The 17,977-nt window shown below is 38.5% G+C and overlaps 1 protein-coding gene and 1 long non-coding RNA gene across 2 annotated transcripts; one reads left to right on the top strand and one right to left on the bottom strand.

Moving 5' to 3' along the window:
• Positions 1–583: 583 nt before the first annotated feature.
• On the bottom strand, positions 584–6,441 carry LOC139475531 (uncharacterized). The gene is made up of 14 exons (XM_071258721.1): positions 6,398–6,441; positions 5,568–5,646; positions 5,186–5,236; positions 4,822–4,860; positions 4,237–4,269; positions 3,951–3,992; positions 3,651–3,704; positions 3,244–3,273; positions 3,094–3,132; positions 2,498–2,558; positions 1,497–1,599; positions 1,340–1,424; positions 826–895; positions 584–680 (listed from the first exon to the last, which is right to left on the bottom strand). The coding sequence occupies exons 1-11, from the start codon at positions 6,439–6,441 to the stop codon at positions 1,559–1,561; spliced, it is 513 nt and encodes a 170-aa protein (XP_071114822.1). The 3' UTR covers positions 584–680; positions 826–895; positions 1,340–1,424; positions 1,497–1,558.
• Positions 6,442–8,767: 2,326 nt separating this feature from the next.
• On the top strand, positions 8,768–11,110 carry LOC139475772 (uncharacterized). The gene is made up of 3 exons (XR_011654022.1): positions 8,768–8,868; positions 10,453–10,509; positions 10,903–11,110. It is a non-coding gene; the product is annotated as an uncharacterized lncRNA (long non-coding RNA).
• Positions 11,111–17,977: the final 6,867 nt, after the last annotated feature.

The raw sequence follows: 17,977 nt of genomic DNA, 5'->3' as shown, positions 1-17,977 counted from the left end.
CTTACGATAAACATAGTCACCTTTTGTTTTGTTAGTCCACGCTTTATATAATGGACGTGTTGTTCGACGAGGGGCGGTCAGGTAGCCTAGTGGTTAAAGCTTCCAAGGCAGGGCGGGACAACTTAGGAATGGCCAGGAGTCCGAACTTGACCACACAGAAGGAAGCGAGCTACAAAAACATGTTTTATATCATTGGAAAGATCTCGAGGAGACAAATCCAAATAATGTGTGTCCCGGTGTGTACACATGTTTACAAGCTCAAAAATTGGCTCAGAAAATGCATTACTGCAGAAATTTCTGGCAGAATTTTTTTTTTCTGCAGAAATTTCTGGCAGTATTTTTTTTTTCTACAGAAATTTCTGGCAGAATTTTTTTTTTTCTACAGAAATTTCTGGCAGATTTTTTTTCTGCAGTAATATTTAGCAGGATTGTTTAAATTCAGGAGAAATAAGGTTCAATCATTGGTTCAATCATTGGATAGTTTAATCTGGAGTTGCCTTAAATGACCTTTTTCCCCAAAACAAACATTTTTAGTTCACATGATTACAAGCACAAAAAATAAAACTAATTTCGTGAGATCTTTCAAAAAAATATTTATTCACATGCTATATTGCAAGACATGTCCTTGGGCGACTTTGCACTATGTCTCATGGGTGAGGCGATGTTTCCAGCGATGGGTCCTATCACAGAAGAAAATAACTGTATAGATGAGTGGATCCATATTGTCTAATATCAGATAAATTGCAGCCTATATGCAGCTTAGAGTTTACAATAGAGCCTACGGTATAAGATGTATTATGAATGTAAATAGTCTGCTTTGCTTACGTTTTCTTCTCAACATACTTGAAATGAATTCTTTTTTTCGTCTGGTCATTGAAACCTATGTGGACATATTCTGAAAAGATATGAAAAAAACATTAAAATGCTTTTCATTTCAGTAATAAACACATTCCACATGCCTTACCCACATGAACAATGTAAGAGAGGTGAGGTGAGTTGAAATTGGGTTTAACGTGGCGTCCAAGATTATTGCACATATATAGCGACGTGTGTGTGTGTGGCTGCTTGTACTAGTCTGGACTGATTCTAGCCCACTAAAATACCATTCCGCAGTTTAACATGAATACCCTACTCAGTACACAGTACATGACTCCAAGCTGACCAGTCCCTGGTTTAGCTCCCTAATGCAGAACGCGAGACAGGGTAACAACAAGTACCATCTTTTAACGTCTTTAGGTATGACGAGGCCAGGGATCGACAATGTAAGACTTAATAAATTTGAATCATAGCATATTTAAAGTTCAAGGTCACTTAGCATAGTACAATAGCTTAGAGTTACCTCCATCAATGCGCTCCACATGACCAGGGTACCTATCTGCTCTGTGCACCAGCCATGGGGCCTCTACTTCGTCACCTTTCTTTAACTAAATCAGATATATAATTATATATTAATTCTTGTAACCCGTTCATTAACTCTATCTTTGTATTCTGCTTACCTCTAACCTAATCTTGTTTGTTATTAGCCACTCGTCTAAGTTGTTGCCAGTCCAATGTAGGTTCACGTTCTCCTTTTGGACCGATAATATTTTGGCTTTATACCTGTATTTGTTTTATAAAGATAAAAAATAAATCATGATTGAGGCAGAAAATGAAGGATAACATGAATTTCCATTTTCACTGTTCTGTAAATAACTTTTGCCCCACTGACATTTTCCCAGAATCTATTATTAGCAGATGGAAAACACAACACTACTGGAATACAAAGTGTATAGAAGTTCTTTTAAAAACAATAAGTCAAACCAACCAACTCAAACCACTATGCACTTCCTGTCAGAAAACATGAAAACTTCTATCACATGTCTCCCTAATTTTGATAATACAATAACAAGTTCTTGTCAGTAACTGTAACCATGAACTGGACTTCAAAAAGAACATTAAATTATAAGAATCATACTACTCAGATGCTACTAACATGTGTTAATCTGCATGTCATCACATAAAATGTCAGCTTAAAACCCAGAGGTTTCAAAAGAGATGAAAACTGGAGTTACTTGGCATAGGTTGTAGCTGGGTAAGAGATGGGAATGATCAGACAGAAAGGACATTATGTTATTCAGCATAAACTGCAGAAATAGTTCCGTAATGAACACAAATGTCATTTTCACTACTGCCGCAATGCATTTATGTGAGCAATTTCAAGAGTCACAAAAAAGTGTGATCCTTCAAGCAAAGTTTCTGTTTCAAAGAGCTAAAAAGTTCAGATGAAATGCCTAGTATGAAAAAGGGGGACAGACAATTGATTTTCAGTCAGGAGAGTTAAAGCAATTAATTGATATGAAATAATAAATATTGATACATAAGGAAGATCATGATCCATCAGTATCTCAGCAAATCGTTGCAATCTGAACATAATCATAAAAAAATACTTGTGTGAAACGTGATGAAAACAATTCAATATATGAAATTTCCTTCAACAATGCAAACAGTAATTACATACCAAAAGCCATCCTCCTCAATGCCTCCACAATCATGCCAACATTGAATTTGCAGGGGGACATCTATGGACAAAATCAGTTTTATGTGTGTTTACATTAAAGCATGGTACTAAGTGGACAAAGAGGATTCAGTCATTTCTGTATATTCTATTTTGAAGTTTTCAATTTATATTTTAACAATTAAAAGCAAGGGCATATCAGATTGTTTGAACTGGATACTGATAATTCATATCTTATACCAGATGCTGTATGACAAATAAGCCAAATAAGGGAAGAAAGATACACAAATACCATCCACATTGTATTAACACAGTGCCTGTACCTTTGCCTGTGTTAATTTCCAGTTTTTCACAATACTGATCTTGCTATAGGAAATGTGGTGATTATCATATTGATAAGGCAGTGAATCATTAGCTCTCATCTGAATGAAACCCATGTGGATAGTAATGTTGCCAAGGATCATAATCAGGGTGAGTCATCAATTTCAGTTATAGGCATGCACAGCAACAGTGTCCATGGCCCATGAAAATCCACATACATGTATACACTAGCATATGAACGTGTCAGTTACTGCCCATTATTTCTACAATCTGCTCACCTTTTTATTGTGCCGCCTTCTTTGCAAGTATGTCTCAACCTGAAAGAGAATCAAACTATTGGTTTACATATATCAGGAACTATCTACCATTTTTAACATATTAGGGTTTAGTCAATTAACTATAATTCAGTTACATATATATTAACTTACCATTTTCTCAGTTTGCACAATCTTAGATGCCTGAAAAAAATAGGTCAGATTAATTAGAAGCATAAAAGGTCATAAAAAGATCCTAAAATGGGTCCTTTTTATAGAATTTTGGTACTTAAATGTAGTCCACATCAAAAGAAACAATCAGGTGCTTGATCAGTCTGCCTGACATGTATTTGACATTAATATTCCTTTTCTATGACCTAGCACTTAGTTCAGAGAAGATGACAAACGGAAGTTTTATAACAGACAGATGGATTGAGGAACATTGCAGTGAGAGCATTTATTTGTGTGAAACCATTTATTCAAATGGTTAAGTGTTAAAGGAATGTTTGAAAACAGCATTAATTCAAAACTAAGCCGTCCATATATATCCAATCCATATATGGAAAGCTTTCCTAACTTACCTTTTCAGATTCTGTTTTCCTCATGCTTCTAAACCTTGAACTTGAATGTGGAATCTGATAAAGAAAGTATTAAATACTTTATGCATATGAATGATATCATTGTTACTTAAACACCACTCGTACAAAAAATTAACTATTACCAAAAACAACATTGTATTCATATTCAAGTCTGCAAGACATATTCAAGACATGCAGTCACTGAGCCTTACCATCACAGCAATAACATTACTTTTCAAACTAATATAGTAATTCATTTAATATACCAGTATGTTGTTCATGAAATGATTAAAGTTTAATTACCTTTCTACTCTTTTGTGGTGCTCTTCCTTTGTAATGTATCACCTGAAAATAGTAGTTTTTCGAAAAAATACCCTAGTAGGTACATAAAGTTACATAAATTGCATACTTCTCTTATCATAGGTATTCAAAATAGCTTATTTGATCATGTGGATCATAATAACTTTCAGTTACATACATGTAGTAATATTTTAGTATAATTAAGAATAACAAAACATGTGTACACACAATGTTTAATATGCACTGTAAAATGAGGTTAAAGTAGTATCAAATCTGACAAAGTACTTACTGGAAGATCCTGGTATTCCATGACGGGTAGATTCTAATAAAAGAAACATATCATATGGGTGTATGGTTCCATAATATGTTACTCACTAGTCAGTTGAACTTCTCAAACAATTAACACACTTCACTTCACATTAAGTATATGCAGATACATGCAAAAAGAAAACTGCTGAATATTGGGTCAAAATAGCTTTATAAACTTCTGGCATTTTAAGTCTATGGCAAGATTAAGTATACGGTCATAAAGAAGTTAGTGAGTTTAACAGCGCTTTTAACAGTATTACAGTTACATGTATATTGCGGCGTGTCAGTTTAATGTGGGAGGAAACCCCGAAGTGACGCAGGTCTCAGACGTTTACCACTTCGGTGAAACCCACGAGCACTGGTATGGTGCTGACAAACCTAGAACCGGGGCAAAACAGGAGTCGAATCCACAATCATAGGTTTCTGGTGTGCCCAGGGGATGCAACTCTGTACAGCGAATTGCGGCGCCATAGATGAATAGGCCACATGTGTCCCCGGTAACAACAGTATGCAAACTTTACAGGTACAGGTGGGCTATCTGGGTTTCTGTTTATGCTTTACTAACCTCATGACGTTCCTGTGCTGATTCCTCATGGAGTAACCCCTGCAACATAATATCAACGTCAAACTAATTCAGTTGAAAAATGTACATTATATATAAATGACATTTTTTCTGAGGATAAATGAAATGCCTAGTTCAGACTATCCACTCAAAAAATCAGCAACTGGGCTTCATTGCTCATCAAATATTAGGAGCCTGTACATGTCATGTAGGTTGCTGTTGTCATCATGTCACCGCTAATGGCCTCATGACCAAGATGAAATAATTAACTAATTGTCCCTGATAAGCCCTAAACATAAAGTAAAATTATTAGCTCATATTAGGTGACATGGTTCATTTTCATTGAGTATGAATTGTTGTAACTCACCTGAACTAGGGTCACTTGTAGGTCCTGGTCATCATCATGGAATGCATAAACCTGTAAACAAGACCATGCAACAAATACAGAGGTCCTTATCACATATCTCTTATTTTGTAGGAGAAGATAGGGCTCTGAACTGCTACTGAACTGGGGAATTTCAGGTTAGAATTGGTCCACAACAACCAATGTTGACAGTGTCATGGCATGGTGACATGGATTGTTGCTCATAACAACTATCACCGGACCAGGCTGTCTTCAAATGGCTTAAATATTGTTAAGTGTGGCATTAAATAACACGAGGGACTGTAACTTGTCATGATATACATAATGCACAAACCACCCAGAGCTCCATGCGGCCAGCCTGGTACAGGACTAGGCTGGTCATCACCACTGACACCAGCTGATCACTGCGCCGGAATGTATATTTGGCGTTGCTGTTCAAGTTCGAATTTCCGATAGGCCTGTCTCTACTCAAGAAAATAAAGAAATGTCTTGAATTTCCGACAGCATAACCTGGTGTCCGATCTTTAAAGAGTTCGGAACGAGTGTGAAGCCATGATAAGAAATATTATTATTAATGATTGAAGCCACCTTCCCAAATGTGTCTGCTGCATAAGCTGGAGTGGTTCCCCTTAGATTTTCCAAAATATGAATCGACAGGCGAAAAGAAAATTAATTCGCTTGACATATCCAGTTGGGGTACTGGGGCACCCCAATGACTAATGATATTTTATCATTATTGAAGTATACCGCGTATACAGTCTGATTGATGAGTGACCAGGTGAAGAACCAACACCCTCCCTAAACCCTCCCCCCTCCCCATACTAGCACGCTCACGGTTTTCAATATATACAATAACATACTAGATGCGAACTGTTTAACTGACAACTGTTAATTGGTAGTGGTCAAGCCTCATTGAACTTGCTTTTGGAGTGTGTGTGTGTATGGGGTTGTGGGGGGGGGGGGGGGGGGAAGAGGGGGCGCGTTTCTGAAATAATATATGGTGGATTCAGTCGGAATAAGGATAAGATAATGATCACATAAATTTTATTGGAGGCTTTGAAAGTTGAGGATCGGCAAAACTGTACCATACAGTGTAATTAACAAAACGATCACATGGCATGATAAAGGTGGCGCTGATAAACAATACCCTTCGACCTCGCGCGCGAGACAATGTATCACCGTATGAAGTGACAATACCCGAGAAAATTTAATTACCTTGTTGGCAGGAAGTCTGGCGGCACAGCACGTACAATATGCATCGCTAGGGTATTACAAATTGTCTCTCTTCTCTCCCCCCCCCCCCCCACTCCCCCCCTCCCCCAAGCACCAGCTTTGATGGAGCAATCAGAGAGGATGAAGTATATGTTGATTTTAGGAAAACATTAATACAAATTTGTTATATTCATAAACATCAGGTTTTAATAGTTATTATTATCGAAATAATTCGAACGTTATAAATAACAGAGTAGCTCGCATGTAAATTATCTAAATACTGCATGGATTGGTATTTTGTAATTAACCGTGTTTTCACTTTCACCGATCACCACAGGCAAATTCATATAGCTACACAAACACAACAAGTGTCGCCATACAGCAACAATAAGTTGCCTAATGTACACGTAGACAGGATACAAGACATAATAAAACCACAGGAGATGGATCTATCTCCTTTTCAGATTAGTTTGTTTTCGTATCTTTTATCAAAATTGGTAGAAATAAATACACTACACTTGGACTCTTACAAAACGCGTTTCGCATGTCAGCAAAGCCACACATTTAAATAGTATATTTCCACGTTCTGGGGTCGGCGTATCCAGAAATAAAACAATAAATATTTTGAGGACTTACCTGTATCGTAACTGAAAGACGGTAACCAGACGTAACTTTGCTGACTGCGCGTGGTTCGGGATCTTTGCTGTGGCTGAAATAAAGAGAGCTATTTTTCACAGAAAGAGACCACGTTGCTTGTGCCATTGTGCGAAGACATTTCAGGAATGCGAAGGTACTATTCTGAATATACACGAATATATACAAGTCACAAGACAAAGAAGGTATTTACATGAAAGATATTTCAAATCTCGATGTTAGAGACCCTGAGAAATGTAGATTTAACTGAATCCAATCCCATCAAGTGTTACTATCATTCATTACAAACGGATAATACGATATTGCATTATAGAGAGGGTAATTATAGCTACCTGATGGAGCAACCATTTGTCCACTCTTTGAAGTTGCCGCCAAACCGGACGCGTAATTGTAACTCGCAAGAACACTGTGTACACAGCTTCTTTCTAAATTTGGAGAAGCGTAAGTGTGTTGAAAGAACAATATGAATGTAAGTCAGGCATGAAGTTGCACGAAGTAACCGACGTGAGACTTTATAATCCGACAGTTGTTCATATATGTTATTTAATGCGTGATTCGTATTACCGCTTAACATGTAGGTTTGTATTTATAATAAAAACTATTCGTTTACATTTGCGATACAATATAGAATGTTGAAAAAGTTTTGTCCGGATAGCAACATAACTGTTGCATAGGATATGCTGTTTAATGATAATACTATATGAAAATTCCTCGAGCTGACTTACACTACGGATAGTGTACAAGACAACAGTTATAGAACATCACGTGTTAAGGTTGATGGAAACGGCAAAATATTTATTTACAATATATGTTTTTCCAGGGGAAGAGCCTGTTACAAAGTCTATGTCTAAAAAAAGAGTAAACTCGCTCCCTGTAGGACAAAACTAAATGTAATTAGGTTAACTACCTATGTACATTATCAGTGGATTACTTGAATTAATATCAAATTGTAACCTGAGATGCTGGTGCCAAACCTTACAACAGATTACGTGACCACCCAGTGAACACTCAAGGGGGCGTGATATACACCCTTGTGTTTGATTTGCAAAACCAATCAGCCGTGGACGGCGGACCATAAAAATGGTGTATGAAGATTTAACCCTAATTATGTATCGTTAAATATCGTTAAATCTTCGAGAACGTTCAGTCAGGCGGTCAAACGATAACTATTCAACAAGTAGGTAAATCACATCGAAAACTTAACCCAAGTTCTGGTCGCAGTGAGAAGCTCTGGATGCCTAAGCATGCAGGGTTCACCAGCTATGCTTCAACAACGTTATCATGGGTAAGAAGCATTTTATTCTATTTTTGTAAACCAAACACTGTATATATCTTGAAGAACGTTGGCCTTCTGTTGTATCATGATTTCTTTATGAACATATTCATCGAACATGTTGCTACCCATTACAGATATTACCAACGTCATCAACAGTCTTCAAGAAATCTGCCCAAAAAGAAAAACACTGAAATTGGTAAGTAATGTTTATGTGCAATATGGTTAAATAAAGTTCATTTATTGCATAAGCAATATTACATAGAGTTGAGCTACGAACGCAAAATAAACATGTCAGGCGAATGTAAGGGTGAGGTACTCCATCGGTCTTGCGTTTCGCTGGGGTTTTTTAACCATCACCGATGGTGTTGCCAATTTAAATTTCGTTTCGGAATCAAAGCACGGTGCATGATTTTTTATCAAAATTTCAACATGAGCTAGGAAAGGAAGAGCGGAAGAACCAGGGCTCTGTGAAAGTACGCGGATTGTGTAGCCTATATATGGCTTCACGTGACATTATATTGGTGTTACGTACGTAGTATACTAGGTAAGTGTTGCCCTCGTTGCCGACAAGGCCATGACTTAATTAGGGTGTGAGTTGGTGGGTGGCTCGGGCTACTCTGTGGTGCTTACGCAGTAGGCGTGGGGCTAGGCAAGTTTACGAGACATACTCTCGAGTGATCCTAGTGATAGAACCCTTTCTTTGTTTTTATAGGACATGTCGATATCGAATTTCTGAAAGCCCAGGAATAATGCAAAATCTTTATTAATAATTGCTGTTTCCAACTGGATACATGTAAAAGTGATCTTCAAAATGTAACCGAATTTAGCATGAAAACAACATTCGATAAACGTAAGGGTTTGACAAGGAGTATTATGGATAAGACCTGATACTAATTATATACAGTCACTACCAGTAGTCTAAGGCATTGCAATTTACCGTGCAAAGTTGTGTCCCTTGGGCACGCCAGAAACCTATGGTTTGAAACCCGGTTCTCTCAATGTTTCTAGGTTGTCAGCACCATATCTGTGCTCGTGGCTTTCCTCCCACATTAAGCTGACACGCCGTGATATACCTGAAATACTGTTCAAAGCGGCGTCTAACCTAACTCACTCACTCATTCCAGGTGAGCGAGTGTTCATGTGCCACAGTGAATAAAATAAACCATAATTAATATAAGGAAGTTATTTAATTAAATGTTACATCCAGTTTCATAGTAAGTCAATTTGTCCATGTGTCTCTGTAACTGATGGCAACCAACGAAACAACACTTTCAGTACAAAAGTTCCCCCAAAGTACTAGTTACATGTGCCATAAGCCAAAATTAGCTGCCCGCTGTGGCTCAGTGTATACTCCTAAATGGAATTTGCTAATATTAGCTATATATATGGCATGCATCACAAAAGGTCTTCAGCAACCCATGCTTGCCATAAGAGGCAACTATGCTTGTTGTAAGAGGCGACTAATGGGATCGGGTGGTCAGGCTCCCTGACTTGGTTGATGTGTGTCATCGTATCCCAATTGCGTAACCTTATGCTCACGATATCAGTCCCTGGATGGACTGGTCCAAACTCAAATATTTACAGACTGCTGTCACATAGCTGGAATATATTGTTATAGAAACAAGCAAAAAAAACACAACTATAAGTTCACTGCTGCATCCTAGCAACAGTATTTTTGTAAACAAAAAACTAAACCAAAACACATATTACTGTCTACATATCCTATTGGTAGGGAGTTATGTAGATTCTTATTTAGAAACCAGTGGAGCTTAGTATCCACAGTGCACATAGAGGGGTTACGTTATTGTAGTTTGTCCAGTATTATTAGTAAAGGATGTAATGGGATTTGTTTTGTAATGGGATCGTGCCATGTATGTCAAGACATTTGTTTGTACATTATATATTTGCAACACACATTTAGAAGGATAGAAATTTATCTTTGTCTTAGCTAAATGCTTGGTACGGGCCTGTTGAATAAATTCAATGTTTGTCTGGTAGGCTTGTCTAATTTTGGAGGCATTGTGGATTTCTGAGAATGGAAATTGGCAATTGTTATATTTGTATGACTATCCAATTACATTAAAGTTGCAATTTATGTATCGTTCAAATATTTATTTGACATTTCCAGGACCAATAAAGCTGCAAGATTTTGTCGGCCAGTCACAAGTGGACGCTGCAATCCAAGGTATCACTTTTAGTGCTATCATGAAGATAGTTATCAATGAAATTATTGGTATATGATTCCACATACAATATCATGTATTGCGTATTTATTCCTTGAGGCTATACTATACAATTCAAAGTAAATGCTGAAATCACATGTGGTTAATATTTTTATAATTTATTTAAATTGTTTTAAACCGCATTAGAATTGTTTTGAATTAAAAGTATTTCATGTCCAATTGCTCATCCCAAGTATAAAAGAATCTGCACACAATGTTGAAACTTGAAAAATGCACAAGATTGATTTTTCTCTCAATATTCTCAATACTCAAATCAGTATTCTGTAAATAAACAAGTTTTGTACAATTTGATTTGTTTTCATAGTGATAATACTGATGTAAAATACTATTTTCAGGTGAAACTTTCTTTCTCATGGTGGGGCACACACATGAAGATTTGGATCAACTGTTTAGTGTATTTGCAAGGGAACTTAGACAGAAGCCTGCAACAACCCGCGATGCCCTCCTTCAAGATTGGGGACATCCGGACACCCACCACCAAGCTATCAGACTTCAAGCCCTTCATGCCTGCCCCAAGGGAAGCGACAACCCTCCCAACTGAAGTTCAAGAGGCAATAGAGAAGAACAATGAAAAACTGCAAAAACAATCAAAGGTAATTTCAATAAATATTGCATTTCTTTTGAAATATGTATTGTGATGTGTAATATTAGGGTTAGTCAGGGTTACTTAGAATATGTGTAATGTGGGCAGAGAAACAACCCAACTTCATGAGGTTACTATTTTTGCTTTTATTGTATAGATGCACTGTGATTTTAATTATGTTCTCATATTCTTTACATTTATTTTATTACTTTCAGATCACTCTGACAAAGCACCAAAGACAAGCATCACTATCAGAACAATAATGAAGGAGCAGCAAGTATTGCTGAAATGTACATATTTTTTGTCAAAGCTATGTAGCTAAGATATTGCCGAGGATTGCATTGCAGGAGTTTTGTACTTTGTATTTTTTGTGTTTCTTAGTAAAGCTGTGTATTTAGAATTGTATATATATATATATATATATATATATATATATATATATTAGATGAGATGTGCACCATGAAATTTATGAAACAATATATGCAGTTATATCGTAAACTCTTGGTTGTGTTCTATTTTTTTTCCATGTCTGAAGTTAACCTTCTTTCAGAGTACAGTATATCACATGTAGGTTGTTTTTTTGAATTTCAACAAGGGAAAATTGTGAAATTTATTTTTTGAGAATCACATTCACCTTTAATGTTGTACACTTCAAAGTCGTAAAAAGGCCATTGAAAATGGTCACTGAAATTCTCATAATAATTTAGATAATTATATGGTAAGCTCAAGGTTCAAGGATTTGCATCTGTCTAGTATACAAAGGTATGAGGCCAACATATTGATCCATTGTTTAATTCGAGTGACGTCAACTTTTCCTGATAAATTTGGTAAATATAATACAAAGATAAATATATTCAATTGCTGAATTCAATTTAAACTCTCCAAAGATTGATGTTTGATATTACTGCAGAAAAAAATTCTGCCAGAAATTTCTGTAGAAAAAAAAAATCTGCCAGAAATTTCTGTAGAAAAAGGTCATTTAAAGCAACTCCAGATTAAACTATCCAATGATTGAACCTTATTTCTCCTGAATTTAAACAATCCTGCTAAATATTACTGCAGAAAAAAAAAATTCTGCCAGAAATTTCTGTAGAAAAAAAAAATACTGCCAGAAATTTCTGCAGAAAAAAAAAATTCTGCCAGAAATTTCTGCAGTAATGAATTTTCTGAGCCAATTTTTGAGCTTGTAAACATGTGTACACACCGGGACACACATTATTTGGATTCGTCTCCTCGAGATCTTTCCAATGATATAAAACATGTTTTTGTAGCTCGCTTCCTTCTGTGTGGTCAAGTTCGGACTCCTGGCCATTCCTAAGTTGTCCCGCCCTGCCTTTTCCGCTCGTCACGCCGAAGACCCGGGTTCGATTCCCGACATGGGTAAAATATGTGAAGCCCATTTCTGGCTTCCCCCGCCGTGATATTGCTGGAATATTGCTAAAAGCGGCGTAAAACCATAGTCACTCACTCACTTGTCCGACACAGCTGTTTCTGATAAACTATTTCCATTACGAAATCAGTTGTTATGTGTTAAGAGATACGGATTTCAAACAGCTTATAAGTTAAGAACACTATCTACGCTTGTTGTCACATGTATCTCAATTTCCAATATATTTAATTACAAATGTAGTAAGAGAAGTGTAGATGATAAAATATAGACATAAGCATGAGAAATACCACGAGAACAGTAGATCGAGACAAATACAAAGTGCCAATACCTGTATCTTACCCAAAAGAAGAGGTCATAGAAGATAAGGTGAGGTGAAATTGGGTTTAACATCGCGTCAAAGATTATTACACTTATATAGCGACGCGTGTGTGTGTGTGTGTGTGTGTGTGTGTGTGTGTGTGTGTGTTGAGTGTGCGTGCGTGCGTGCGTGCGTGCGTGCGTGGCTGCTTGTACTAGTCCGAACTGATGCCAATTTATAATGCTAGCTCACTGAGATACCATGTCGCAGTTTAACATGAATAGTGAGTGAGTGAGTGAGTTGGGTTTAACGCCGCTTTTAACATTATTCCAGTTATATCGTGGCGTGTCAGCTTAATGTGGGAGGAAAGACCGAAGTGATGCAGGTCTCAGACGTTTACCACTTCGGTGAAACCCACGAGCACGGGTATGGTGCTGACAAACCTAGAAACATAATTGGGGCGAACTGGGATTCGAACCCACAATCATAGGTTTCTGGCGTGTCCAAGGGACGCAACTCTGCACAGCGAATCGCGGCGCCTTAGACGACTGGGCCACCCGTGCCCCCTTTAACATGAATACCCGACTCAGACACAGTACTCCGAGCCGAGTGCTTGTTACAGCCCGTTAATGCCAAGCGCCAGACAGAGTAACAGCAAGTACCATCTTTTAACGTCTTTTGGTATGACGTGGCTGGGGATGGAGCCCCGGACCTTCTGCTCTCCGGGCGGACGCTCTGCCACTAGACCACGGAGGCGGCCAATAGAAGATAAACAGATTGTAAATACCGAACCCCTGGTAATACGAACTGATGATAAGGATCTCTTCGGGTTGTTTATTACCATAGTAAACAATATTTAGGTGCGTCTGAACTGTGCCACAATAACGGTAAACGGCTCCCCATAACCCCGCGTTCATATATACGACAAAGATAAATCTTATGACGATCTTAACATAACTGAAACATTTCAACATTTCTCTGTTGTCTTCATTTCCTTTATTGTAAAACGATGACGCAGTTCATACGATCGCTCAAAATATGATGTAGCGTTTTGACGCGAACACACCAACCATTTCATCATAAAATACGATTTACCACATTCCGTGGCAAAACTTGTGCACCCCCTTCTTCTCCCCTCGCAGCCAAAGGGCGTCTCCCTGTGATTGATGAGCGTTGCGGGTCAGAGGTCACTCGCAACCATAAGTCAGCGTTGCTCGAATGATCCCCCGTCTTTAAACGCTGTAAAATACAACTGCTAGGGTGGAGACAAATAGGCGATGTTTATCTGGAAGCGGGACAACAGGCGCGTCGGATGGAAGCACTGACAGCAATATATATTTTGAAACACATGAATTGCAGCAACAATTACAGTGTGACACCGGTTTATATTTATGACCGTGGAATTGTTTTTTAATTGTGGTTGGGGGAGTGGGAGATGTTACACCGTAGGTGAAAACCGATGTGTTGACATGAGAGGATTTAATTTGCATTTAACAGTGTCGTAGATTTGAGGGCCTGTATTGAGTTGTTGAACGTATGTGTGACAGAGTTGTGTATCAGTTCGATGTCACGGTCAAGGTCATGTCGGACTGATATAGTGTGGACATTGCAGTAAATAAACTCATCTACAAATGAGATACTGTGAAACCCCATTAAACCAGACTGTAGTTTAATACTAATTGCAAGCCTTCAATTAGTCTGTGTAACAGACCCTGAAAACAAATTTATCCTATACAGCCATGCAAGTCAATAATATTTGGCAAGTCTAGATTACTGAAGTATCTGAAAATGAAGAAAGTCTCTATGCTCCTTTTTATTATTAAACAATTGTTTTTTTCTGTGAAATAGTTCATTTCAGAGACTGGATGTTAGTCTAAGCTTTCAATATACGAATGGCGAAAATAACCGCCCACAGCAGTAACAGAGTTCAAGAGAGCCTTATTACATAATAACGTTTTGAGTGTTTCAGATAAATCATTTCATCATGAAGCAAACTCAGAACCCGAGATAACGGAACATCCAAGGGAGCCATGACGTTTTCACACTGTTCATAATTTATGAGATGCGATACATGTTTAACAAGGGAGATCTCTCAGGAAGGTCAGCCTCGCGAACAGAGAGAGACAACATAGGCAGAAAGACGTTATCGTGGACGACGTGGGGTGATAGGGAATACTTGGGAGATACCCCGCTACTTGTAGTCCAAGTGATGAGGGAATTAACGCCATGATGAATGTATTGTGTTGATAACCCACTCTCATGGGGCGTCACGCCTACTGTAGGGGAGCGCTACCGGTCGGGCAGTGGGAGGGGGACAGGACGGCAGGGAGCGGGAGAAGTGATGTACCGTAAAGTTTGAAAAAACCCGAAACACTTTAATTTAAAAAATGTGTGGACGATTCTTCCTGTACCCGATTTATATTAAGAATCTATAGGCAAGTGGGATCCGACTCAAGCGTGGATGTGGGTCGTTCTTATGTTCCGTATATATATTTTCTTTGAACTCAGCAATATTACAGCTATATGATGGTGGCCTCTAAACAATCGAATCTGAATCCGATTAACCAGTGATTGATATCATGAGCATCGATCCACGCAATTGGGATATAGTGACAAGCATCAACCAAGCCAGCGAGCCTGACCACCCGATCCCGTTAGTCATCTCTTGCGACAAGCAAAGTTGCCTTATACAGCAAGAATGGGGTGCTAAAGACCTATCAACGCCATCGGAGTATGATGACACGCAATCAAACAAGTCAGGGAGCCTGATCCTCGAGGAGCCTCCAAATCGCCCCGTAAGACTGTGAGCTGTTACCCCGGAATCCCCACGTGGTTATGTTTGGCTGTGGTACAAGGCAACCATTTGACGGGAGTTAAGGTTCATATGTGTGAAGAAAAACAAGAGAGAACCCGATGCAGATGCTGGGTATAATTTACATTTTTAACAATATGGGATTAATAATTATTATCGTCATGAATATAACCTAAAGGCACCCTACCGCAAAACTTAAACCATCGTCAGTTTAACTGTGAAATTAGCTATCGCCAGTCGTAAAACATGTTAAGTCTAGCTTAAAGATCCTCAATGGTGCATCTAAGATCATCTTCAGTCTAACTTAAAGAGCGGCCATGTCGCATCTAAGATAATCTTCAGTCGAACTTAAAGACCAACCATGTCGTATATTAGTCAGTCTTCAGTCGAACATAAAGAGCTTTCAATCGCATGTAAATCCAACTTCAATGAAACTTAAAGATCCTCAATGGGATATATGAGACCATCTTATGCACTACCTCAATATGTTGCTTCCCAGTGTGTGATCTTCACCGAGGTGACGTCCGCAGGGTAGTTACGGTACCTTCCCCTCTGCATGAGGTTCTTTCACCGAGCGATGATGACACGCCTTTCAACACCATCACTAATTAATGTCTCCTATCTAGTGCCATTATCTGCTGCATCTTGCCGTCTTTTATATACTCATATTTTCATTATGATATGACACTTATATCAACTTATTCAGTCATAAGTAACCGGATTTCAATTACCCGACGCCATGGGCAGGACAACCCTCCCGTGAATAACGTCAGACACCACGTGCTCTGTGAGGGGGGAACGTTGGACAATAGATATATACCATATACAGTTGAACCCTGCTTGTCAGGACCCTGTTTATCCGGAAACCAAGCCTACCGAGCGACTTGTAACTAAAATATATACTGTACATAATGCTCCCTGTATCCGAAACCGGACGGTGAATTTCTTTAACCAACAATGCAATTACAAACTGCCATTCTCCACTTACCGGACAGCGTCAAAGCATATAAGCTGTGCGTGTCACTTTTAGAAAACGTCATCACATCTTATATAAATTCTATCAAGTTTTAGCTCGCCTTCACTCCTCCCACTCCTCCCCACTCCCGAAAACAACAATATTCCCACGCCACCCCCACACGCACGCACGCACGTACATACACACGCGAACACACGCACGTACACACACACACGTACACACACGCACGCACGTACACACACACACACACACACACACACACACACACACACACACACACACACACACACGCACGCACGCACACACACTACATAATACATATGCCGGGAAAACAACAGTATACACACAGGTTTAATGGTAGCTGGAAATGAAACAAACAAGAAATGGTTATTCGATGGTGATGTATTCGATACGGGTATCATAGTAGAGTTTTGGACCTAGAGCTTGCAGTGCTTCAATGAGTGTATTCAACCCAGTAACGTTTTGGTAAAGTATGTCTTTTTGTGAAATCCAGTTTTCAAGAGTGTACTTTGTTTACCCCGGTAGTTTGCATATCAATATTTTACTTTTCTGCAGGGAAGTTACAATGAGAGATAAGTTTCAAATTATGGGTCGTCGAGCTGCCGGAAGCACACGTATTGTTTCGACCGGACTAATAGGTTATTTTTTGCCATCACTTCTCTAAAACAAATAAAACGCAGATGCCAGTTACTTCTTCAATTGCCTTTGAGACATTAAAGTTCTATCTTGAGGCAAAGCGTATGACTTTCGAAGGAAATTTGCACTTTTAAGTACAAGTGTTTACGACATCAACCGTCGATATGTCACGTAAACCTTGTTATATCTTATTCAAAAAGCAATTTAGATATATTCGTATTTATGTTTGAAGTTTTTAAACCATGTCTAGTTTTCACACTTTAATGCCCGTGGTATCAGTACGAACCACACCTTGAATCTTGAAACCAGCGCTTCGGTGTTTTAATTGAGGCGTTGAAGTGGCCATCTTGAAGCGAACTCATTTTCCGGCTTTGATAGAAGTGCTTAACTACATATAACTGTTTAGAGGGCAATCATGCCGTCTGTTTCCTCTGAAGCTGTCGTTAACCTTAACTAGAGGTGTAAACAATTTCAGAGAGTTTGGGCAATATTCGACAATAAGCATCATACCCTGGCTTATTCCTAATCACCATTGGGTAAATATAAACCATGCGAGTTTAATTGTACATCTTATAAAAGTGTTCAAGAGTTGTGAGGAGTCTGTGTTTGCTGGCGCGACCTTAAGCGGGAGGGAGGGAACGACTTGCTTCCAATCAAAGCCGCGAAGCTGGAAAATGTGCTAAATTAACTCCAA

This window comes from Haliotis cracherodii, unplaced genomic scaffold, assembly GCF_022045235.1.
Source record: "Haliotis cracherodii isolate W230 unplaced genomic scaffold, xgHalCrac1.p SCAF_3, whole genome shotgun sequence".
Lineage (NCBI taxonomy): Eukaryota > Metazoa > Mollusca > Gastropoda > Lepetellida > Haliotidae > Haliotis > Haliotis cracherodii.
The sequence above is the reverse complement of the archived record's forward strand: the minus strand, read 5'-3'. Positions and strand labels throughout refer to the sequence as shown.